Genomic DNA, 26,857 nt, shown 5'->3' with positions numbered 1-26,857 from the left:
AAGATTTGGGGTAAGTGTTGGAAATGCAGTTAGGCTACGGTTGGGATTAGAGCAAGGGTTTGGGTTAGGGCAATGAATGTCATGTGTGGCAAGCTGGTGATGGGGTTGGAGTTTTTTTCCATTGATTGTGCACATAAAATGCTAAAGGGTTAGTGTTCTGTAAGAGTTCAGGGTAGAAATTAGGGCTATGGGAAGGTTTAGGAACGGAGTTAGGGCGATTGTCGAGGTTTGCTCAAAGGTTTGGGTTATTTATAGGGTCACAGCATTGTACCTTTGCGTATTTAAAAATAGCTTTTTTTGGTGACCTTATTAATGGCAACATTTTCTCACTTTGCATTCATTGTATTGAATGACTCGATTTTTTAAAACGACTTTCTGCTGGCTACATTTTCACAGGACTGCATTTTCCTGGGGACATGTTCACATAGAACCGGAACAGTTAATGCTGTATACTCTTTGTCATTTGTGACAAGGAGGAACAAGATACAGCGTCAGGTCATGTAGGGCTGCGAGCAAGGGGGTAGGTGTGTGAGCAGCCCTTGTGTTATTGAGACAGGGGTGGGGTGAGGCGCCACTGATAACAGCCCTCGGGCATCTTGGTTTGAAGTGTGCACCAGGATGGTGTTACACGGGTTACTTACTGTGCCACATTGTCCTGATGCAGGACTCGAAACGCAGCAATTTGATGTGGAGGCCCAATGTCCCCTCTTAGCAGGTAGTGTTGTCTCGGCCTTCGTTTCGTTCGCGCTGGCAGTGGAGCACGTTCCTAGCGGCGCTTCTCCAGTGGTTTCAAGTCGGTGTCCGGCCCTCCAGAAGGTTCCGAGGATGCGAGTGCGACACGTCTGGTTCCTCTTTTGCGGCCTTGTCCCCCTGGTGCCCGTTCAGCCGTTGGTTGAGATGAGCTTCTCCACGGCCATTGAGAAGGACGGCTGCGTGATCTTGCGCTGGGGCGTCGACCGCTCAGCCGGGCTGGCCGTCTTCGAGGTGCAGGCGCAGACCACGGGCTGGCTGGGGTTCGGACTGAGCCCAGGCGGGGGCATGGCCGGCGCCGACATAGTTATTGGCGGGGTCTTCCCCAACAAGACTGTCTACTTCTCGGTAGGTGACTGATTGAGGGGGCAATTTGATAAATTGTGTAATCCATTTCTCACTGTTCATATGCTTATTCTTTGATTAGGAAAGACGACATGCGAGGCTCTTTTGTGTATTTCTGCTGTTTTGGGGGAATTCTCCATTATCCGGTCAGTGACATCATTTTGAATTCAGTCATGCCACTGGCAGGGGTGGACTGGCATATAGGGTACTGTGGAGATTTCCCAGTAGGCCTCTGCACCCTGGGCCTATTTTGTGTGGTAACCTATTTTATTTCCAAATGTTCCCATAGGGAAAGGGTTGGGCTTGCTGAACATGTGTAATATAGGGCCACTTTGAACATTATTTCCAGAGCCTCTTTTGGTTCCCAGTCCACCCATGGCCACTGACCACCCCTACGTTTCAGAAGAAATGAAGACCAGTTGTGTTACAGTTACATGAATTACAGAATATGGCCCCTGCTGGGAAGGATGAATGAGGAAGTGATATAGACGTAGTGTGTGTGAGACATTCAGGGGATGGACTGGATAGGAGGGTAGGGGAGATGGCGAGAGAGGGTGGGGGAAATAAAATAAGGGGTCAAATCAGTGGGAGGAAGTGGAGGGGGGAGAGAAAAATAAGGGGTCAAATCAGTGAGAGAAAGTGGTGAAGAAAGGATAAACAAGAAAGGGTGAGAGAGGCAGAGGGATGAGAAGAGGCAATTACAGTGTCATGGGGAAAGCTGGTGAGAAAATAATAAGAAGAGGCAGGGGGACAAGTTAAATATAAGAGAAAGAAATCTACAAGGGAAATGAAAACAAAATGGCAGAAATGGCTGAGAGTGAAAAACTGAGAGCAGTGAAGAGGGAGAGCCGGAGGGATATTGAGGCCATTTTGGCTACCTGCCCTCTAAGGCTTTCAAGTACCAGCTCCTGGTACAATGTGGCTGCATGTGTGATCTTGTGCAGAAAGGTAAGCCGATTTTAGGGTGAAATCCTGCAAAGGGTGGCTTCTCTCTTGGCTGTCACAGTCTCCTTGCCCTGGGCTCTTGGGCCTGGCTACTAGGTTCATCCAACCAGTAAAACACACACGATGGAATCACGGGTACGGCATACCAATCTGTTTTTCAGCAAACAGAGGGCCTGCTAGTGGAAGAGCAACCCCAGTTACACAAGCTTCACCCACAAAGCCTGTGTCAGGACATTCACGAGTAGCCTTTGAAAGGCCTTGACTTACATTACCTGCCCCCTGTGCTGCTGCGTATACCCTTGCCCACTCACCTCACCTCCATATGACGTCACTGAAAGCGTTGTAGTGACAGTCAGCATTTCTCTAAATTGCAATCGATAAACAACTCCATAAACAAGTGATAGTGCTGGACTGCGAAGCGGCCAACCCGAACCCAAAACACAGTATCCTAAGAATGTGGCCCTGCGCACATACCTCAGGCACCCCAAGTGGAGCTTTTTCGCTTTTAATAAGAGGCATGCATTGCCCAGAGCCATGCCAGAAATGATGGTTCATTTAGAACCTTCCAGTATCCTTTTGGTTTTACATAGTTCACAGCCCCATTATCCCTTTCTGAGGTAGTGTCTACTCAGAGACATTAAAAATAAGGGTGCCTTTTAGAAACACATCTAGCCACGTTATCTTCTAGGAAATTGACAGATAATACACAGTATATAAATACTTGTGTGCATTTTGAATATTCTTTTGACATGGAGCCAATGGCTCAGATCTTAATGATGTTATGCATCGTGTGAGGAGGTGCCCTGCATTGCATTGTGGATCACCTTGCAGTGGCATGGTGATATAGATTAGGGGCCACCTTATTGGCCTGCAGTAAGCTGCACCTCTTAATAGTGCATTTGTGCAGCCCTTTCCAAGAGGCACTTGGTATTACCCATGCACTTCACAGTGTGATCACGTATGGCAGCATTGACTCCTGTGTGAGGTGCTTATGTTGCAGTGTTGATTATTCCTAGTGAAGTATGGCAGGGAGTTGAGATTCTGTCCATGGCATGTAGGCGAGTATTATCCACTCTGCATTTATTTTGCACAGGAGTAAGAAAACAAAAGAAAAAGAAAACTAGAGTCCATTTTAGATTAGCCATTTACACTCCTCTGGATCGTATAGCAAAGTCCATCTTTCCCAAAATGTCTGTGGAGTTCTGTGTTTTAGCAAAATGACTCTGACATCAAGGTGTGGATGAGTAACTTCTTTAATCAGTTTCCAAGCATTACATCCAGTTTCTAGAGTCATTATTCATTAGATGGTAAAGTCCAGATGTCATAGACAAGCACCAGCATCCTCTCTCCCAGGCTACATCTCTCAACTTCCTCAAGAGAACACCAGTCACACATAAACATTCTAACCAGTAACATTCCATTGTCAATCATGACACTCACTCCAGATTCCATTAGGATGCAGGATAAGACCAGATACTTACATATCTCCCCGCCTTAGAGATATCAAAAAGACAACCAGTTAACTCAAGCATAACAGCTATATACAGCACACACACACACAAACACCCACAAGTTCGATGCACATGCATCATCTCTCCAAACTAAGAACATTTTGCTAACCACTTCCTATATTCCATGAACATCCACACAGCTGTGTGACAAAATTACAACCAATGTCCCTTCCTCTTTCTACTAAGTGAAGAAGAGGCATCCAACTACTGAAAACAATTGCTACACTTTACAAACATAGAGGCACCCACACCTCTCATCCAAATCTTAACTCCAACGTCCCCCAATAGAACACACACACAACTCCCTCACACCCTGCAATCGCAAACCGGTATGTGCCTCAACACATACCACCTCCAACTAGGCAGAGTATCCCTGATACTCGGATATCTACTTCACTACTCAGTGACTCCATTACCCCAATTGTGCCCATGTTGAAAGTATTCCTCAGTACATCAAGCTCCTTTTTGGGAGAACCCCACTTCATACACACAAGCAACACACAAACATCAGTAACTCTGCTAAATCCTCATATTATCATGACAACTAATGTAAAGTTTCTAAGCACAACAACCATTAACTTTGCTTAACTATCAGCACATATACACTTTAACATAACCAAACTCTCATTAATTCTGCATTATAAAAGTCCCACCTGTGGAGAAAAACATTAGTGCAGAGAAACTCTACTTTAGTTTCCACATACCAAACTCTAGCAATACTGACTATGCAACCTATACTTCAATAAAAAGTCCATCTGTGGAAGGAAATGTGCGTAAGTTGAACATGCCAGTAACACTCTATTCCACTACTAAGCATTTCTTAACAGAGGTCACGACTTTTACATTCCATCCATGCACACCAATCAATATCACGCACCACCACTTGCAACAGGCCCCCAGTCACACATGTTCTTAAAACACAAATAATGAATAACATTTCAAAATATCACTAGAACTAAGCATGTTTCAATCACTTCCTTCAAAAATGTCACTTTAAACGTCCTTTAAAACCCTTCACATCAGGATTTAAATCCCGCACGCCCCTGGCTGACTGAGCACAAACACCCTTTAAAATCTAAACTCAAAACAAAATTTGTAAACAAAAATTGTAAACCTTGTTCTCTGCTCCTCAGCATTCGACCACTTTGATGGAGCACCCAAATATCTGGACAACATATCCCACAAGAAACTACAACCGTCAATTTCAAGGTCACACTCTCACGCACTCACGCTCTTTAAATGTTACACAGGCCTCACATGACATTTATCACCAAACTAAACTTAATCTGCTATTCTACTAATAAATAAATCCTCAAAAGCAAAGAAAAACGAATAACTCAGTTCCTTGCTCCTCGTGTCCACATCTTTAAACAAACAGTACCTTCGGGAACATGGCCCCTCCTTGTGTCCACTTCATTACTCTCAAATACCTTCAGGGACACAGCCCCTCCTCATGTCCACATCTTTAAACTAAAAGTACCTTCAGGGACACGGCCCCTCTTCCGGCTCAATGATGCAGTGCTCTGCATCTTTGTGATATTGCTTTCATAACAATGCGACAGCAGCACGCCATAATCCGATCCCTAATTGAGAGCGCAGACTTCAGAGCGCAGACTCCTCCAACTTCTACTTTTTGCACAAGGAAACCTCCTACTCAGCACAGGCTGCTCCCTGCACTTCTCGCTGTACACATTTTGCAAGTGTGTCACTCCGCCTGAAAACAGCCGGTTCCAGAGCCTGATATATGCAGCCTTTTCTCCTCAGCAAATCCAGAATTAAGAGCTCCTTCCAGCGCTGTACTGGGCTCCGACTCCCTTATGGTGTTGCTATAAACACATTTGTGACTCCAAATACCTCCAACTGTGCCATGGGCTCCAAGCCCACAAGTGTATTCACGGGCTACAAGTCCCTTAGGTGCAGGTACGGACTCAAAGCCCTCTCAAATGCTGAAATGGCACCCAGCACCCTCCTCTGCTCCAGGCGCTTTGTACCTTAGCCCAAACTCCTTCAAACAACTTCCCTGTCACTTCTTGGCGCAGCTTAGGTTCACAACCTCTTCTGATGCTGCTGCCCTGGGCTCCAAGCCCCCAGCTGTGCAGCATGGCTTCCTCATTATCCAGGCGTAACTTAGACCCCATGCCTCTTCAAATCACTACTGCCTTGGTCACCAAGCCCTCCATGTAGCAGCTTGGGTTACCAACCCCTTAAAACTGTCTTTGGGCCCTCAGCCCTGCCAAAGTCTCTTGACTTTCTCTGTGCTTGACCTGTTTAACTGCTGACAGACTAGCTGGCCCCTGGCTTTGATTCATCTCCTTATTTTCTGCGACTGTGCTCTTTGCGCTGGGCCCTTCTGCGTCTATAGCATTAAGCACTCTTCCTACCTGAGAGAGAGCGTCTTCCATGGTTTGGGGGGTGGTGCTTGTCTCTTCTTCTGTGATGTCCCCCCAGCACAGCCAGCATCCTCATCGCCAATGTGGGGTTCTGTGTTTTAGCAAAATGACTCTGACATCAAGGTGTGGATGAGAAACTTCTTTAATCAGTTTCCAAGCTTAACATCCAGTTTCTAGAGTCATTATTCATTAGATGGTAAAGTCCAGATCTCATAGACAAGCACCGGCATACTCTCTCTCAGGCTACATCTCTCAACTCCCTCAAGAGAACACCAGTCACACATAAACATTCTAACCAGTAACATTCCATTGTCAATCATGACATTCACTCCAGATTCCATTAGGATGCATGATAAGACCAGATCCTTGCAATGTCCTCATTATAGCCATGATGCTCCAGATCCTCATGGCACCACTCTTGGGGAGAAACTGTCCAAATCCTCTGTGAAAGAAAGGAAACCTCACTAGTGCCTTCACAAGAACGTCTGGGGTGGATAGAGCCTCTCACGGGACAGAAACGGAAATGATAGATAAGGGAGGGATAGCAAAGGGTGGAATAATACTCACCTCCATGCCATTAATAGAATTCCAACTCTCTGCCTTGAATTAGTAGGAATGATGGACATTGTACAGCATGGCCCAGAGGTTTCCTCTGATACACACATTCCTCTGATTCCTTAAACAGTCAGTATTTTGCGGTAACATTACAAAATCTAACATGCTGCCATATGTGACCATTAAAACAATCAAACTCGAGGATAATATCTGAACTACAGTGTGTCAATTGTCTTAAGGTAACAGTATCTACATGCTCTTACATTACAGTGCCATTTACGTACTAGTTAATGTTCACGCTAGACTAGCCCGCGGTAAATGACAGTTGTTATCTGTTACTCGAAGTTGCACCATTCCTAATGTCACCTATACTAGTATATTACTACTGCTGCACATTTTATAAATCTAGACGGTACTCGGATGCCTGTGCTTGTACGTTTTCTCATCATACCTGCTTCAAATACCTGTATAAGGTCCACGTCATATCTGTAGGTGGATTCCATTTATTGTGCAGATAACTCTTATGAGGGATGGATTTGACTATTTATGGTACTAGCTAAAATAATGTCAAACCTTCGACTCAAACTACTGCATCCCGTCCCAACATCTTTTATTATGTGAATGACATTGGGCCTCATTAGGACCCAGGCGGTAAGGGGTTTACGGCGGCGTAAACATCGCCGACCCTTACCGCCTGATTCCGAGGTCCCTTAGCGCCATGGAGGTTTTAACACCTGCTTTTAGCAGGTGTTAAAATCCATGGCGCTAAGGGACCTTGTTGTTAATTACGCCACCGTAATTTACGGTGGCGTAATTAACGCCTTCCCCACTCCCATTATGCCCTATGGGGCAAAAATGGGAATGGGGAAGGGTAAATGGGTTAATGGGGACTTACCGCCCCACTCACCTCGGAATGGGGCGGTAAATCCGCCAACCATGGCGGTGGTTGGCAGACTTACCGCCCCATTCCGAGGTGAGTGGGGCGCATGGTTGGCGGACTTACCGCCCCATTCCGAGGTGAGTGGGGCGGTAAGTCCCCATTAACCCATTTACCCTTCCCCATTCCCATTTTTGCCCCATAGGGCATAATGGGAGTGGGGAAGGCGTTAATTACGCCACCGTAAATTACGGTGGCGTAATTAACAACAAGGTCCCTTAGCGCCATGGATTTTAACACCTGCTAAAAGCAGGTGTTAAAACCTCCATGGCGCTAAGGGACCTCGGAATCAGGCGGTAAGGGTCGGCGCTGTTTACGCCGCGGTAAACCCCTTACCGCCTGGGTCCTAATGAGGCCCTTTGTGAACTAACCTCACCCATTCAGATGACCCATGCTCTATATGGGAGCCAATTGACACCATTAGTCATGTACTCTCCGTTGACTACTAATCGACCTAATTTACAGATACTTAGAACTGTACTTATACTACCAATACTAGTCAATCCAACTCTTGCTATATTATCCAACATTTTGCCAGATAATACATCAGGCTATATCTGGATGTCACTCTCTCATAAACATGTGATCTCGCTCACCATGAGCACAGCACTTCCTCAATCAGAGTTAATCACCCCCATGACATTCCTGCCACCTTGTCTCACAGACATTCCCAACCCTACACGGATGACTAAATTGAGTGTCAGTCACGACTGCCCACTCTCCCCTGCCCAATGGATTTAACTTTATGCCTCTAGGCCCACCCCCAACCAACCTTGCTCTACTACCCTTAGAAACCTCAGCCTTGGATTAAGACTTAACACTGCCTATCAATGACCCACCCATAATAATGTCAATATAAATCCTCCACCAGTACCCAAAGAGAGAACTAAAATAAATGCCATTACCTTCACTAAAACCAGAAATAACAACCTCAACCAAAATACCATCTCCCTCCCGCCTATCGAACCAGATAACGACCCACCCTTTATCAAAGGGGCACTGATTAATGCAAGGTCTATAGTAGCCCATGCACTAGGCATCACAGATTTAATTCTCAACAACCAGCTAGATTTCCTAGCCATAACTGAAGCGTGGTTACATGCCGCAGCAAGCCCAACCTTGTCACTACCATAACCATGCATCTCATTTATCGGCCGCCAGGATCCATCTCATCCTTTGAGGAAGATATTACATCTTTACTCACCCCTACCACAAAACCCTACTCCCATATTATGCTACTAGGAGACTTGAACTTAGGTCTTAATGACACTAATGATCACAATGCCACAACCCTCGCTAACACCATCACGGAACTTGGCTTCACCCACCGTATCAACTTGCCAACTCATAACAAAGGAAGAATACTTGATTGGCTTGCTGACTTCAATTGCGATACTAAAATTATCGCTAATGAACAATGCGCCTGGACCGACCACCACTTGATTTCGTTCACACTACCAATCGGATCTCAATGTAGTGTGAACCCTATGGTTCCCTCCACACTGACTAGAAACACGCAAAATATACCTGTGGATAGCCTACTCCCACTACTCCATCCCATCACAAACCTGACACTCACTAGCCTAGATCCTACAGCTCTTGTCGAACTGTACAATAATACAATTAACGTAGCAATTCATAAGATCGCACCTTTAAAATTGCGTAAAGAGAAACCTTAGGCACACCTTAACTCCTGGTTTACCCCCAACCTCAAATCCTTATGCTATGAGAAAAGAAGTGCAGAAACCCTTTGGAAGACTTACCCGACAGATGCTAACAAGGAAAAATGTGCCAAATTATCTAAATAATACAAGAATGAGATAGCTCAAACCAAGAAAAACACCTTCAAGGATAGGATTATCAAAGCTAGCTCCAGTACCAGAGAGCTCTTCATCATATTGAAAGAGTTAGAATCACTGACACCCCCTACAAAAACGTGTATCAAGGATAAAATTTGGTGTTCAAATATCCAAACTGCTTTAGCCAACAAAATTTCCCTTCTACAAGAGAAAATTGAAAATAAAAAACTAGGATTCAGGATTCACCATCACCTAAATGAAACACTAATCTGACAAAACCATGTAGCCGTTTCAAATTTTCTCCTGTCTCTACCCTGGAAGTAGTTGAAATAATATCCCCTTTAAAACCATTCAGATGTCAGGGTGACTCCTGCCCAGCACCAATAACTAAAGAGGCATCCAGGGAACTAGCGCCTTTTATCACTACCTCTATAAACTCTTCATTCGAATCATATTCCGCCCCCTCTAACTTAAAAGATGTGTGGGTCCTTTTAGCTCATAAGAATTCTCCTTTGGGAATGTTGTTTATTACTGATTTTTTGTGACAGCTTGATGCATGCAGTACCGAGTTCACTTGCGTCGGTTTCCTGAATGTTGCAGTCATGAGCTCTGCACCAACTGGAACAATGGTAATGTCCAGGATGTCAATTGATGTGTTGCTTGATGTTCCAGTAAGTTCAAGGCCAAAATTGTTATCATTGAGGTATTCTTTGAAGAACCCTAGTTTTTCTGCTGTTCCAGACCAGATCATCAAGACATCGTCTATGTAGCGGAACCATTTGTGGATGAATTTGTTGAAATCCTCGTTGGAGAATGCATGGACTTGCTCGTAGTGATGCATGAAAAGGTTGGCCATGGTTGGTGCTTATGTGGCCCCCATGGCTATGCCTTTGGCTTGTTTGTAGTACTGTTGGTTGAATAAGGAGATTGTGTTGGTTAGAGAAAATTCTAGGAATTATTTAGTGAGTTCTAGGTGTGAGCAAAATGATGCAGAAGCTTTGGCAAAAGAAAAATCTATTACTTTTAAAGCTAATCTGTGGTTGATGGCTGTGTATAATGTTTTTACGTCAAGAGTCATCAAAGTATACTCATTATTCCAAACAACTTCTTGTATCACTAGTAAAGTATGCATGGTATCTCGCAAGAAGGTTGGTATTTTTGGTAGCCAGCTGCCACTACACCTCTGCTAAGCACCATCGCCTTAGGTCTTTCCTATATTAAATACTCCTACAGCAATCATACCTGCCCTACAAACTGGCTCTAATTCTCCCTCACTTTTCTCTCCCTTCTTATCCCCTTGGTACAATGTCTGTTACATCATATTCATAATACGTGATGACCATGTCTGTACTTTGTGACTTTAACGTAATATGCAACTCTGAATGTGCTTGTAAACCACCACAAAATTCACATATCACCACGCGTGCTGACACTCACGCCTTACTGTTCTACCTACCATGTGAATAATGTGCTTTCATCTATACAAACCTGTGATTAACTATGATGGACCGAATTATCTGTTATCAACAACATTTTGTGATTCCTTACGATGCCACTGCGCTGTATCCCTTCCGTCACATATATCACACCACTCGTCTCACCATTCACAGCCTTCATAAAGACTACGGTCGAAACGTGCGTCGGCTTTTTGTTTCACCACTCCGGGCACACGATGCCACATTGGTCATGCCATATTTGAACACGAATAAAACACCATGCAAAAACAACTCAATACTGGACTATCACTAGCTTGAAACGATTAGCACAACTTGCAACTATTGGACCATCAATCCTGCCAGCGCCCACATCAAACAAGATTTTGTCACCCCAACAATGACCTAAGAATGTCCTCCAGACGAGCCACAGACCAGAAGGCCTTGGACTCAATTGGACCTCTAGTGGAATCAGCACCAAACAGGGACATTTCAATGCCAACCCCAGACATAATTCATCTAGCCGACCTGGCCAGGGAAGGCACAGGAAGGACGGGCCTGTGGACACATATAAATAATCAGTAGATGTGCTTAGGTCGGCATTGCAGGATTCATGGTCCCTAAGACATTCGACCATGCAAAGCACATACACTCCTAAAAATAAGGGAACTAAATAATTCTCAGGACCAACTGCATTAAAAAATCATCCAGGCTATTAGCTTTGAAGGAAGCCCTTCAAAACCATTGGGTGAGGGCAGAGGGAGCAGGAGGGTTCCGTACAACATCTCCTAACACAGGCAACACAATGGAGGCAGCCACATTCATCTGCAAAGCCAACAGGTTCCATTCCTGGGCCGGTCAAATGGTGTCACCAATACTAATGTCGCGGCTTGCAATTGAGCACGAAGAAGTCTACAGGCTATACATGAGAATGGAGGAAAAGTTTAGTGGACCCCCTTTACCCATTCTTGGCAAAGGGATCCGGTCTCCAATTGAAAAAGTTGGAAACTGCGTTCTTAAACAGGATGCAAAAAGGTATACCCATTAGGGACCAAATCTATTCTGTAGATTCTGAAAGACTGACCAGTGCTGACTCCAATCTATCGTGCCTCACCGTTCCTGCAATCACCAGCCTGCAATTGGGGTCAGAGTTCCTGGAAAGTGTTCTGTCTGAATCTTGATGTGGAAGTGAAGACAGGACTCCTCAAACATTTTGTCCACGTCTCTCAGAGATCTTGACCTGGTGCCACCCAGTTTGTTAATGTAACAGACCTCGCCATGAGGATGTTCATCATCATCCTCAACACAATGGGAGTAATGGGTTGCAAAGTTCCTGATTGCAAAGTACCTGCACACATTTCCGAAAGGTATGTGCCAAAACACTTCACTTGTGACCATTGAACACCTGACATGTTCGGTTCTATGTCCTTTCATCGTCAGGCATTTCAAAGCCTGTAATTTAAACGTGTATGAAATAACGAAAAGAAGAAAAAAAGTTCTTCACATATTTTTTGTTGTTGATGGGGGATTAGAGGGGGTCCCCCACCCCCCTCTCCTGCACCTATTTTTAACTATACCCGACCCCCAACCACTTATTTGCCCTTTCCCACCCACCAACAAAATTTGATGACCGTTCACGTTATTTTGTACACGTTTAAATTGCAGGCTTTGAAATTCCTGGTGATGAAAGGACGTTGTTCACCCCACATCTGCTGCCCCAATCCTGGAAACTGGCATCTGACTCTAAATGAAGTATGGGGGAAGAAGCAAAGAAAGCCATTGCAGTCCATGGTTCCATTTGAACTATCCACCAAAGCAACTCTTCTCCTGCTTCTGTGGAAAGAGGGACCCAGATTGTAATAGTCTAAAGCCTGATGAAGAGCCTGGATCTTTACACTTGGAAGGGCCCTGTAATGAAGAGGGCATGGGAAGATGGCCTAGATGGGTAAGAAAGTCTGTATTCCTGCACAAGAGCCTGAGGGATATTACTGAGCAATGAAGGGCTGTTCCCAGCTCCTCCTTGATCGCTTTGGTAGGAATCCACGCAGCCCCCCACAAAGCTCAGATATTACATGTTCTCGGATGGAACCTGACCTGACTACAGTACATTTATGACACAATTGAGAGACTGCAACAGAGAGTTAGCTGAAAATGGGACTGAATTGCCTAAAGGGTGCTGGCCATGATGGGGATAGTGTCCATGTAGTTCAACATCTGTATGCCTATTGATACGAAGTAAACCGTTGGAAAAGCTTGGTGAAACACCAAGACACTGAGAACTGACTGAAGGGAAGGGATGCAACCTGAATTCTATCTGAATTGAAGAAAGCGTGCCTGTTGTTGACTAATTGGGACCTGGAGATGGGCATCCTTGAAGTCCAGCCTCAGCAACCAATCTCCTGGCCTCAACACGTCTCTCAGCGTGGCTATCATCTCCATATTGAAGTGACAATAACCACAAATGTGTTCAGTTCTCTTGAGTTGATGACTAGGACCCTTTGTCCTTTTCCTTCACCAAGAATATATTGTTAGGGAACCCCTGTGTTTGAAGATGGGTTCTTTTATAGCGCTGTTTGGTAGGAGATCCCTAAACTCCTGGGTAATCAGAAGATGGTTTTCTTGGAGAAGAAACCTAACTTTACCTGCTGCCTCTGAACTTCAGTCACCATAAAGTCCAACCATTACCCTGGAACTATTTAGTGAAGTAAGACACCATTTCTTTGTAAAGTAACACAACCTTCCGCCAATCTATTGTTCTGGTGGAACCTGCACTGTGTGACTCACCCTGAATGAATGCAGCTCTTCCACCAGCTTCCCTCAAGCCAATTCCATCTTGGAACCTCTGGTGGAAGTAGGAAGGTCTGCATGTTATTCACCCTTTGCCTGATTTCTGTGTGCTGTGGTCAGCTGAATGACCCTTGTCTGGGCGGCCTTGGTATGGGCCAGAGGAGAGAAGATCTTAAGAAGAGAGGCCTGAGCTCAATCCAGAGAAAGAAATGTATCAAGGTATTTGCCCAGCACCTTCCCAGACGCCTGGGAAATAGATGCATTGGCCATCACCAAGAGAGCTGTAATATAAAGTGGGGTGATGTCATCATTTTATAACAAATGTTATATAAACTTTATATCATATTTATATAAAGCTGGAATACATTTGATAAACCCTGAATACATTTTATATAAACTTTATATAATTTTAATATGAAAATTGATTGAAAGGGCCATCTTAAGGCTGGGGTGACAAAGGGGTGGGGTTTAGAACCCGGATATATAGCCTTTTGTGACGGGGTGGGAAACATGACACTTTCTGAGCTAACCAAGGACAATTCAGAAAAATTATGACTATGATCAGCTATAGCTATGACGCAGTGCGAACAACCCCAGGAACCCTTATGGATTTTATGGTGTATGAGGGGATGGAAGATGCTCAGGATTTAATGGCCGGTTACGAACCCAAAGAGTTTTGGGACAGTGACAGTGCGGTTATGGAGCAGCCATTTGCGGGGGATGTGAGCTCTGAAGACAAGGACTGTAAACCTATGACGCAGCAGGTGGATGCAGTGATGACTCCAGAGACGGATGCCGCCCCTCCGCAACCATGATGAAAAACAAGGGCGTGTGTGCAGGGATGGGATAATCCAGGTGGGACTATTAACACTTATTGTATCAGTTGTTCAAACCAACATGAAAACACAGGTTATTGTGAAAATAGCCTGTGTAAGTCTTGTCTGCTGCCGATGGAGAGCGATAGCCTTAAAGACAGTGCTATTATTCAGTGTGCTTGCTGCTCAAAACAAATTAAAAGCCTGGGGGGTAACAGTCTGTGTAAGGACTGTCTTACCCTAATGGAGACTGACATGGACACATCGGCCCCACTTCACGCCAATATTCAAGCCGTTCAGGAGGTCACAGCCATGGTGGCTGAGGCATGCTTAAAACAACAACACTTTTACAGATGGTGCTATGGACATAAAATTAATGATCCCCAGCAGGATGTTCATAAATGTCTGGAACTATCTTACATGGATAATTCGCTACGTAAAATATGTTTTGTGTTGAGCCCTCAATGCATTGTAGATTTACTGCGCTTGATGCAGCCATTGTACTGGGATTGAACGATGCGTATCTAAAACATTATTGTGTATAGAATCTGCGAATAACGCTCTCTTGAAAATGCTGCAGTTTAGAAGCATGTGTTCGATGGGGGTTAGAAACATCATCGAGAAAACAGTTCAAAATTGGGCAGGGATCAAGTATATATAAATGAGCGCCTAATTGAGTGGTACACGATCGCTTAATGAAGCAGCGGTATTGGCATGTATTATGGATTCTATAACTGGGCCGATTATTTTAGTATTCCAATATGAATATATTCTGAATAAAAATTGCTGCTTTAAATGCGAATAAAAATCTGTTGTTTGTTACGCAGTAACATGTCTGCCCTTAGTCTGTCAAAAATATATTTAGATGAAGGAGGTGTCGGTAGTTATGGAGGGGTTGATAGCCTGGGTCGTAAACTGAAAACCGATGGTGAGAAGGTGTCACAGGGAGTGGTTAAGATGTGGCTTTCAGGGGAGGATGACAACAATGCACATAAACCGGCCTGAAAATATTGTAAATGGCGAATGACAGTAGAATGCGATGTCAATCAGCAGTGGTAGGCAGATATTATGGATCTGAGTCAGTTTCGTGAAGATAACAGTGGTTTTCGACTTATATTCTAGCCGTCATTGCCGTTCTATTAAAATATGCTTATATTAAGGCTTTGAAGAACAAGGCAGGTCACAGCGTGGTGATGGCTTTTAAGCAGATTTTTAACAAAGGCAGAGTTCCCGCTAAACAACAGACAGAGACTGGTAAAGAGATTTTAAATAGACTGTTGCAGAATCTTCTAAAGCAACACGGTGTGCACCACTTTGTAATACACTCTGAAGTTAAAGCCTCCATTGTAGAATGTCTTATACAAACATTTAAAACACAACTCTGGCAATTTTTTACAGCTAAAAACACCCGAAGATATATGGAGGTACTATCTGCATTAATAAATGTATATAACAATATGCATCATAGATTTATTAAAACCAAGCCTGCTGATGTAATGTCACAGAATGCCCTGGAGGTCTAGAAAAACAGTACAGTGAAAGACTTTTTAAAAAGACGAAACTTATACCGCTTAAAAAGGGGGATCATGTGCAGATTTCTAAACATAAGGCCATCTTTACAAAGGGGCATGAGCAGACTTACAGCGACAAGATCTTTATCGTAGAAGGAGTGACACAGAGGGAGGGTGTCTATATATACACGCTACTTGATTATTCGGGCAAAGGTGTTCAAGGTATTTTTATAGGGAGGAGATCCAGAAAATCAGTAAAGACCAGAAGCACGTTTATAGAATCAAAAAAGTCATAAAAAGTAAAAGCTGTGGAACCAGAAAACAATATCTAGTTAAATGTCTGGGGTGGCCTGACAAATTCAACAGTTGGGTGTCAGCCAGATCCCTAGAGACCACGGGTGTGTAACGGTGGTCAAAATGGAGTCTGCATCTTTTTATATCATGCTTCCCAGCAACGCTTCACCCAAGACATTTCCAGGGAACAAAATATCCAACATCACTGTGAAGCTGGCCAAACCTGTAAATCTGGAGGGGCCGTGAATGGTGGCGCTCACCGAAGTTCAGTACGTCCTATCATGGGACACTTTAGCCACGGGGGAAGTAACCTTTATTATAAAATGAACAAACCCTCTGAGGCTCTGGCTGGGTGGATTTCCCGAGGGCTATTATTCAAATATACCGGAACTTGTGTGAGTCATCAACAAGGCTGTATCAAACATACCTGAATATGAGGACAGAATGCTACAACTAGACCCCCAGCAGCGTAGAGTTTTTCCCCAGGGTCCAGACCCGTCTGTTAGGTTTTCAACAGTGGGGAGACTGCGCAACATACTGGGCACTGTGCAACACATTGGAAGTAAAGAACCGTGGGATAATAGCTGCGCCGAGATTAACAGGGGTTTTATAGCTTATTGCTCTATAGCGATGTTGTGGAGTATCAATGGGTGGTGGATAGCTACGCCCGCTACTTAGAACTGTTGAGATTAAAGGGAACAACAAGGATATTGTGAACATTCAATACAACAAACCCGACTATGTTCCCGTGTGTAAAAAATATTTTTACACCATCAACATACAGATGAGAGATGACCAAGGGCAGTTTATATCATTTAAATACAGAACAATCTGGCTGTGTTTGCACTCAGATCGCTCCTGCTGAAAGATTAACTAAACAGCGTTATAATGGCTATGGTAAAGAACTATGGAGACCCCCGTCCCTATATGGAATATTACATGAATCAGGCCGGTTACAGCGATGAGCCATATTTTAGCAGAACTCCCATCATTAATGAGGCGGGGCTCACAGGTATCTTTAAAACTCTTTTTAGTTGTGGGATGCCCTTTCTATGTCACAGTTTTGAATTAGTTAAACCACATGTGAAAACAGGTCGCTGGCAATATTGCAAAAGACGTTTTGGGCAGCGTGACAACTGCGGTTGCTGAGCGGCTCGCCCAACAGAAAAAGCAGGAGCAGGACGGCCTCATTTATAAACCATGTAGGAGCGTTAAGAGGAAGAGGTCAGTGTCTCTGCTGCCGGTCCCCCAAAACCCACCAGGAAAAGCAGATCAAAAGCCAGAAGGGCACAGGTGAATAGGAAGAAGAAACGTTATTTCTAAAAGACACAAGGGCAGTGATATTTTTTAAAGAACAATGGCTTTTTTACACAGAGCCTCAGGGGAATGTGTAAAATCAGAACTCTATCTTTTTACAGTAGCCCCGACACAGACCACCATTGATAACAGTTTCTTTATTGAGGTCTCACCTCTGGCTTCTCTATCACGATTATCCCCCATAGAATATTTTGTATCGGGCTCGACCGACATGAATCTGGATTTGAATGAAATGCTTCTGTATTTAACCTGTAAAATAACAAAGGCGGATGGAACCGACACAGTGCCTACAGCTTGTGTGGGTACGATCACTTATCCGATAGCCAGCATGTTTGGTGGACGTGACGTTGGGCGATCAAATGATAACACATAGCGATAATATGAACGCCTACAGGGCCTACATAGAGAGTCTGTTAAATTATGACCATGATGTCCTGGATAAGCAGCTCTCGGTGGGTCTCTTTTATCGCAATAACGTGGGACATTTCAACAACACTGCTCTGGACGGCGATAAGGGGTTCGGGAAGAGAACCCTTCACGTCAGAGGCAGTAGAGTAATTTATTAGACTGTCCACACAGTAACCTTTTCCTTCAGGATAAACTACTGATCAACGGCGTTGATCTTGAAGTGAAACTATCCAGAAACACAGACGTATTTTGCCTCATGAGTGGGGACGCTGAACAATACAAACTAGTCATCATATCGGCCAGTTTATTCATTAAGCGTGTAAACATCTCTCTGACTATTAGACTGGCTCATGCAGAGGCGCTGCAGATATTGAACGTAAAGTATCCTGTGAAGCGCGTCACTCTCAAATTCTTCAGCATTCCTACTGGTAGCGGCGGCACGAGTCAAGACAACCTGTTTCAGGGGCAGCTCCCAAAAATAATCATCATGGGAATTGTTTAAACAACGGCTCTCAGGGGGGCATACGATAACAACCCATTCAAGTTCAAACACTGTAACATGAACTGCAGCAGTGTTTTGATTCCTGCCAAAGCATATACCCCAAATTTTGGAACACAATCAGAGAATACATGGGAGCAGTGGCTATTAAGGCAAAACACATGCGTTATGTACCAGTTTCATTTACACACAACAAGTATGCTCTCAGCTATATCCTACTGGCCTTTGATCTATGACCCAATAACGCATCAGTGGGGCATTTGAACCTTATGAGGACCGGAAACCTACACGCTGAAATAAAGTTTGAAAGAAACCTAAACACCACCCACTCCATACTAGTGTGGAGCGTTTATGACAGTGGACTTGAGGTCAATGCACAAAGAAACATACTTTTTTATATTTAATGGATACTCTACAGATAAATGGATTCCTGCGCAAGCCTCAAAACGCTCGAAAAACATTTTACAGTGTCTATGCCAGCGATACATGTCCCAGACGCTTACCCAGAAATCGCCTGATTAGCGGATGATGAACACTGATCTGCAGGTCTGGGGTAGAACACATTGGATAGGTCTGTGGCTGGAGGGAGATGTGCTAACAGTTTTTGACAGTTTGGTGCAGTTCCCGCAGCACCACATATACACTGGAATTCTAACAGACTATGTAAGAAGCATAGCAAAGTATTATGCTATATTAATGTACCGATCCAAGACTCTAAAGCCATGCCCTGTGGTCAACACTGTATATCCTTAATCAGTCAAATGTCAGAATGGAAATCGCTGTCGGCTGTTTTGAAGAATCCCAGTCAAAACAATCAAATGGTAATCAGATTTGTTAACAAGACATTACACAATGTGCATAGATCACACAAAATATTTAGAATGTGTCAAAAATGTAAATGTGGAGCGTCTATACAGTGATACATGTATCAATAAAATAGTTTTTTTAAACAAGCATATTGTGCATTATTATACACACTAAATAATATAACATAATAAACAACCAGTCAGTTTTATGAACTGAAAACATTTATTAATAAAAAAGACATATGTTTGTATTTCATTTATTTTTTTTATTATTTGTATATGGTTTTACAAAAACCTTTACAAAACAAAACCAACGTAAATTCATAAACAATAAAACATTTAGCACCAACAACATAAAAATGTTTTACCACTGTCAATTGCAATTTTAACATGTATAGCTGCTGCGTTTGAGCCAAAGACATATTTAATACAGAAAGAAAAAATGTTATATCACAATATAGCAAAGAAGAAACGTATACATTCAACAATGGGCGTCCCCGCATTACTCAGATAACCATATAGGCCTGTAGTGTGGCCTGATGTTTCAAAGTCATGCATGATGGGGGTGGGTAACGAATCCTTAAATCAGCTGGTATTCCATTCATATTCGGGACTCGGGGAGCGGGGACTGCTTATAGGAGTGCCTAGAGGGCTGGGTTGTTGGCGAGGAGTTGTAGGAACTCCAATTATTAGCTGTTCCAGAAGACAGCGTTGGGCGACATTACCCACGACCGAAGCCGGAATATTTAAATTAGTGACCGCTTGCATAAACTCTTTCCAGGCGATGGGGGCATTTATTGTAGCAATGGGGTGTCGGTTTAAACTCTACCCTTTCGGTCCACGTGGCTACATCCTTTGCAAGTTTCATCTTATGTAGCAATAGTTCTGCGTGAGGTTTATAACGCTGGCTAAGCGTGTTTACCACATCAGCCACAAGCAGATCTGCCGCTAGATTCTTCATGTGGCATGTATAAAGTTAGCTTGTTTTTCTCTGCATCGCTGTGTTGGGCGGGGTTTAGTTATTTATGCAGAATATTCGAATATAACGCCACTTTATCATGAGCCGCTAAATCAGATATGTTTAAAACATCCTTAATTTCCGAGTCGAGACACATGTAACAACTTTTCGTATATATCCAAATCTGGCATGGGTGTGGGAGGTGTCAGGGTTTCTAATGGACCCTTGTCCACCAAATACATTTTATGGGTGTGTTCCATTATTGTTCCCCAAGCTTTGCCAATTTTTTTATTTAATGTTATTGTTCTTTTGTAATGCACCTATACACGTGTGTGTCTCAAGCCGCAACAAGGCAAGGGGCTGGGGGGTGAGGGGATCGATTCTACTAGGCCTTGTACATTTGGATCGTGCAAGTGCAGGTATTTATAATGCGCTTAATATCCAAGGTCGATTTTAAATGCGGATCCGGGATTCGAACCAGTGTTGCTCATCGTGGTCTTGCTTCCAAGTCCTGCATGTTGCCACTGAGCTATCCTCTCTCCCTATGAGTGATCTTATGAACCCGCCGGCCTGTGAGACCCCTTTTCTTTTAGCAATTAGCAATATTTGCTTATTGCTCAGTTTCCTGATGACCTTATTTTTCTTTTTCAACACACTTATTTGACGATGTGTTAGGGGGATGTGTCCCTTTAAAGTGTTATGAGCAATCTCCGCAATAGCAGCCACCAAATCGTCGGAAGGCCATGTTCAGGGGTTGCATATAAAAGCATTTTGAACAGCACAATGTTTCTTAGATGCGGGTCAACATGGTGAAAGCGCGACTGGCTACTGATGCAATGTTGCGCTTAATTTTGTTTTTTAAATGTCTTTTTCGGCATATAAACAGCAGGTAATCCCGGCGGAAATAGATCGGTGCTCAATCTATAATCACCTACAGTGGTTGTTTTTAAATCAACCAGGAGATATCCATAAGGCTTACTGGTCACGTCTTCATGAAAAAATGCATTTTGGACAGATACATTTGCTGGGCTATCACTGCTAATTGTTAATCTCTGGGGGGTTTTAAATAACACTATATAACTAGCATTTAGTGTTGTAGATCTGTTGTTCTTGCCCTTGTTAAATAAGTTTTGCACGATATAGCAAATGGTCAGATTGCAGTGATGGGAATATTGTGTAAAGGCCTTTTTCTAGTTCGGCATTTTGACCCCCCTTGGTCATCAAATCATCCACGATGATCACATTCACCATGCACAGCGGCAAGAAACGATCGCCTTTAAGACTCTCGGGCATACCTTCTACAAACTGCATGTTTTTAAACTGTTGTTGCAAGGTGTTGTAAAGAGGTTGCCAGCAACTGTAAAACCAAATAATATTATTGGGTATATGTAATATCACTGTGTGGCCGTTTTCGAAAGGTTTTTTGTCAAAATAACTCTTGCTGTGTGCTGACCACACGACCATCAGGGACAGTTGGACCACATATCGGACACAGAACCAATAAGATTATTAGAACCTCATTTATAAATGGTGCCATAGCAGCTGCAATGGTCCAACTGTCCCTGATGGTCGTGCGCTGACCACATGACCATCAGCGACATTTGGACCACCTTTCGGACACAGAACCAATTAGATTTTTAGGGCGTATTTATCAATGGTGCTCTCCAACCAGGCACTGTGCCTAGTTGAATACATTAATGGAATGGTTCGGTCGGAAAATATTATTGGCCAAAAAGATGGCCAATAATAAAACGAATACCTAAAATATATATTTTTTTAAGTCCCTATGCAAAGTTTCGAGCAAATGAAGCTCAAACTTTAAAATTGCAAGCTCTAGGGGACATCCATTTTGTGAATTCAGGCAGCCTCCTCGGCTCTGCCTTTGCGGCACTAAACAAGCAGCAAAAGCCCCCTACTGGGAGCTTTTGCTTACTGCAGCCTAAGCAGAGCTGAGGAGGCTGTCTTCACTTTTATTTTACGTTTTCTGTGCTCCCCAAGCCCAGGGAAGCACAGAAAACGTAAAATGAAGGCAAAAAGCTGAGGCGCACCAATTAAAAATATAATGTTGTTTTATTTGTGATTGCCGTGGTTGGAAAACCACTCTAGATAGCACAATCCTTGTTTTTTGTCCTAATTGCAGCGTTACATCATCACCTGTTTCAAACATTTGAATACTTAGCAGATGATGGGATGAGTCATCAAATAATCATCAGAGGCACATAGGCTGTGTTATCAGCAGCTTCATATATAAGAGCACCATCTCTGGTGTGTGTGTGTGTGTCTGTGTGTTTGTGTTACTATCCTTCTGGGGACTTGGGTATGAAAACACACACACGCTGTGGGGACTTGATTTCACTGTGGGGACCTGAACCCAAGTGTAATGCCTTCCAAATGACTTAAAACAACTTAAAAGACATCTCTGCCAATTTTTATAACTTTTTTAAAAATGGCTTTGTGGGGACCTGTGTTTATTTTGGTGTGTTGATTTTCTACTCAGCTCTGCCCCCTCAGGCTGGGTGTGGTATTGCAGTCATCAACACACGGACTGAATTTAAACACACTTGATTAATCGGATGCCCTGCATGCTTAGGCAGCAGACATCAGATTCATGGGAACCATTTATACACAAATTCATGTGTGTTTTAAATGGACTGAACTCTGCGTTTAAATGTAAAATAATGAAATTAAGCTGTTTTTTGTGTATTTTGTATGTTTACAGAATTGGATATATTGATACGCAACGCAAGTCTTCCCTCATTGCATAACTCACTTCCAGATTAATTTTAAGCATTTGGTACTTTTGTAACAAACCAATCACATTTGTGACTTACTTTACTTCCTTATTTTTCTGTGATTTTGTTGAAGTCCCCATAGGGGTGGTGTGTGATGATACTGAATTCCACACTGTCAAGACAACACATTATGTGCACTGATGTCATCTTGTCCACACTGTGAAGACAACACATTATGTGAACTGATGTCATCTTGTCTATAGTCTGATATGTGAATTAATTGAATATTGGCATCACATTTTGTCTGATTATACAAACCTATTCACAGGGTTAATGTTTAATTGATGCTACTACTTTGATCAATCTGCTGATATAAGGGTTATTGAAAATGGACGCTAATTCCTCTGGTGGAATTAACCCTGAAGAAATGAGCGCTGGAGGAATAAGCAATGAAAACCAGTGATAATTCAGCCAGGGCTAAATCCTCCAGTGGAATTAGCGCTGGAAATAAAAATGCTAATTCCATCCTATCTTCAGGTTAAAATATCGAACAAAACACTGCCAAAAATAGTGGCCAATTTAACCAAAAATACCCAAAAGGCGAAGGAAAATGCATTCAGGTGATGCATTCACCCTATTGGCCATACAAGGGTATGTGAATACGAATAGTATGTAATGATGCAGAAGTCCCCATAGAGCTGATGTGATGGTACTGAGTTCACCAAAAGGATGGTGTGCGGTCATGTTGAGGTCCCCACTGGGATGTTGTTTGATACATAGAGGTCCTCACAGGGATGGTGTGTCATGGCATATTAGGCCCTATAAGAATAGTATGTAATTATGCTCAAGGTCCCATAGAGATGGAATGCAATGATATTGAATCCTCCAACTGGATGGCGTGTGCTGATGCTGAGGTCCCCACAGGGTTGATATGTGACGATATTCAAGTCCTCACCTGGATGGTGTGCGCTGATGGTGAGGTCCCCACAGGGTTTTTATGTGATGATATTAATGTCCTCAAATGGATGGTTTGTGATGATGCTGAGGTCCCCACAGGGTTGAAATGTGATATTTAAGTCCTCACATGGATGGTGTGTGCTGATGGTGAGGTCCCCACAGGGATGATATGTGATGATATTGAAGTCCTCACATGGATGGTGTGTGATGATGTTGAGGTCCCCACATGGTTCATATGTGATGATATTTAAGTCCTCAAATGGTTGGTGTGTGCTGATGTTGAGGTCCCCACAGGGATGATATGTGACGATATTGATGTCCTCACATGGATGGTGTGGGATGATGTTGAGGTCCCAACAGGGTTGATATGTGATGATATTTAAGTCCTCAAATGGATGGTGTGTGCTAATGGTGAGGTCCCACAGGGTTGATATGTGATGATATGTAAATCCCCAAATGGATGGTGTGTGCTGATGTTGAGATCTCCACAGGGTTGATATGTGATGATATTGAAGACCTCACATGGATGGTGTGTGGTGATGTTGATGTCTCCTTAATGAAGATGTATAATTATATTAAAGTTTTCATATGTGGGCTCTTTGACATTACATGCCTTACAGATATATAATGCTTCAAGGAAGTAAAAGAGAGGTTTTGTGAAGATGTCAAATAATTTAAGAAAGTATTTATAGGCCTGAGTGTGTTTTATGTTAACTTGAACTCATGTAATGGTAACGTTACATCAAGCTCTGCTTAGTACATGACCAAATCAGAAATCGAACGAAATCTTACCTGACAATGGGGGTCATTACGAGTTGGGCGTTATTCTGCCTGTAAATACACTGGACTTTCTGTTACTGCCTCTTGGTCTGGCAGATTTACCGCTGGATTACACGTGGTGGTGGCGGAGTATGTTCCCATTTTTTCAGAGCCCATTGGACTCGATGGGGCATTTTTGGCAGAATTACTGCAGCAGTAATTCAACTGCAATAATTTCGCTGAAAATGAATGAGTAGAAAGTCAGCAGATTTAGCTCCAGTTCATAGCTGGAGGTGAATCCTTTACATTTCTGCCAAACGTCTGCCAAATTTCACCTACTTCACTGTGCCCATTTATTTAGCATGAAATTCACGACTGTCCTTCTTTACCTGCATGTTGAAGCTGTCCCTCAACTCTCCATTTAGGAGATTTGTTGTTGCTTCAGAGGCCACAGCCCAAAATTCAAAAGATAACTTGGCCAAGGTGCAGGATACATTTAGTGCTTTCAGGGCAAGGATGCCCTTAGGTGCCCCTAAGCATCTAGTCCCTTGCTCCCCCTGTCAGGAGACAAAAGGGGGAACATTTGGTTTGGAAGCTAGCTATCATGACCTTCACCACCAAACCTTATGGGGATGCATGGGTGGAGCGCGGCAAGACCACCCCCCTTACATTTCTTGGAGGCACTGCTGAACTCCCCTCTGGTGTGCCTATACCTATCCTACCCTACCTACTGACCTAGGCATACCAACCCTCTCTCTTGTCGGGGTTAGTGTACATATTTCTAGTGTAAGTTTCTATTTTCTCTTGTGTAAATAGGTTTTTTGTGCACATTTGTGGATAAGGATTTGTTTATATTCTTATAATAATTGTGATTTGCCACCACAGCAGATGGACAGGCACAATTTTCATAAAGTAGGTTCCAGTAGCCAGCTGGACTGAGCATGAGGGGTTTAAGACTGACCATTAACTAATTATTGGTGATGTCGCATGGAGCACACCCCTACAACAGGTGCTCAAAATGACGGTGTCCCTAGAGTCCCTCGAGTCCCTCACAGACTAGGTCAAGTTCCTGGGTAAAGACCTTGGCCCAGCAAGGACCAGTATCCTGGTCTGCCATGGCCCTAAGAAATTTGACGCTGCGATATTGCCCCTTAACATCCGCAGGTGTCCTATCCTCTTTGGGCATTAAACATCTGGCCAGTGTTTAAGGCTAGCCTACCATCCACACCACCTATGCCCAGCTAAAGTCCTGCCCTGCCCTTCCTTGACCAACACTGCATACATTCACCCTGCAGTGGCCACTGTAGGTGCCATCATAGCTGCACCCACAAGCAACCCTGGTTCACCTGAGTGTAGCATGCACCAGTTCTACACCAGAGAATAGAGGCACCATACTGAACGCTTCCTCGATGGCGAATGCATTCAAGCATATGTTGAATGAGGGTATCATGACAACAGCAGAACATGGACCTATAACTGCCTGAGACCCTTCTCTGGTGAGAAACCGACCCCGAGATGTGAAGAGGAATATCGGTTAAGGGTGAACCACACCAACCAGATAATCCACGACTGGAGAGCTCCTGACAGGGAGACAAGGAATTTCGCTCTTTAGAGTCTCTGATGTCTTGCCACACACCCAAACCCCACATCAGAGGACATTGTACATGCTGGATGGAGTCTTTGGAGCCACTGAGTCCGATGCAGAGCTGACATTTTAGTATTATGCCAACCACCTCCAACACAGTGAAAGTCTCTCAGAATATCTGGCCAGAACTAAACCGATTCTGCGACTGGCTTTCAAGCAGAAGGAGGTTGAGCCTAATAACCTGAAACTGGTCAGGCTGCAACAAGTAATGTGTGTAGCAAGATCAGTGCTGCTGATGCTTCTGCAGCTACGATTCTGAGAACAGATCCGAAACCACCTTCCTTTGATGAACTGGCCCGGAAGGAGAGATGAAGGACACAGTGTATAGTCTACCTAGTCAACTGGTGTCTCCTTACACAGCCCCAGGATATGATCAGAGACATCAAGTGGTGAAATTACATCAGACCAGCTTGGTGATGCAGCTGCAGAGGGCACCAGCCAGGACATTGTCTTTAGGGTCACCCATGTTACCAGAGCTTGGAAGAGACTCTACACTATCCTCCCAGGAGAAGAAATGCCAGCTCTTCGAGCTCAAGAGCCATGGCTGACCCAAGAGTACCAATGGTGAACAGCACCGCTGCAGTCCGGGCAGTTCTGCCAAAGGTGTGGACAGCCGAGCAGCACTTTCTGTATGTGCACAAACCCACCAGATTACATCCGAGTTGCAGAGAAGTTCCAGGCCTTGAACATTCCAACATACACAA

The 26,857-nt window shown here is 43.7% G+C and overlaps 1 protein-coding gene across 2 annotated transcripts in view; it reads left to right on the top strand.

Moving 5' to 3' along the window:
- Positions 1 to 652: 652 nt before the first annotated feature.
- Positions 653 to 26,857, top strand: part of LOC138580945 (putative DBH-like monooxygenase protein 2) — a 651,459-nt gene continuing 625,254 nt past the window's right edge. The window contains exon 1 of one of the 2 annotated variants that reach the window (XM_069651883.1): positions 653 to 1,098. In XM_069651883.1, the coding sequence (XP_069507984.1) occupies positions 826 to 1,098 (273 nt within the window). In that variant the 5' untranslated portion in view covers positions 653 to 825. The remainder of the gene's footprint in view (positions 1,099 to 26,857) is intronic. The other variant, XM_069651884.1, reaches the window with a different exon arrangement.

This window comes from Ambystoma mexicanum, chromosome 3p (genome assembly GCF_040938575.1).
Source record: "Ambystoma mexicanum isolate Mex_15411 chromosome 3p, UKY_AmexF1_1, whole genome shotgun sequence".
Lineage (NCBI taxonomy): Eukaryota > Metazoa > Chordata > Amphibia > Caudata > Ambystomatidae > Ambystoma > Ambystoma mexicanum.
Note: the sequence above shows the minus strand (reverse complement) of the source record. Positions and strands in the feature narration are given on the sequence as shown.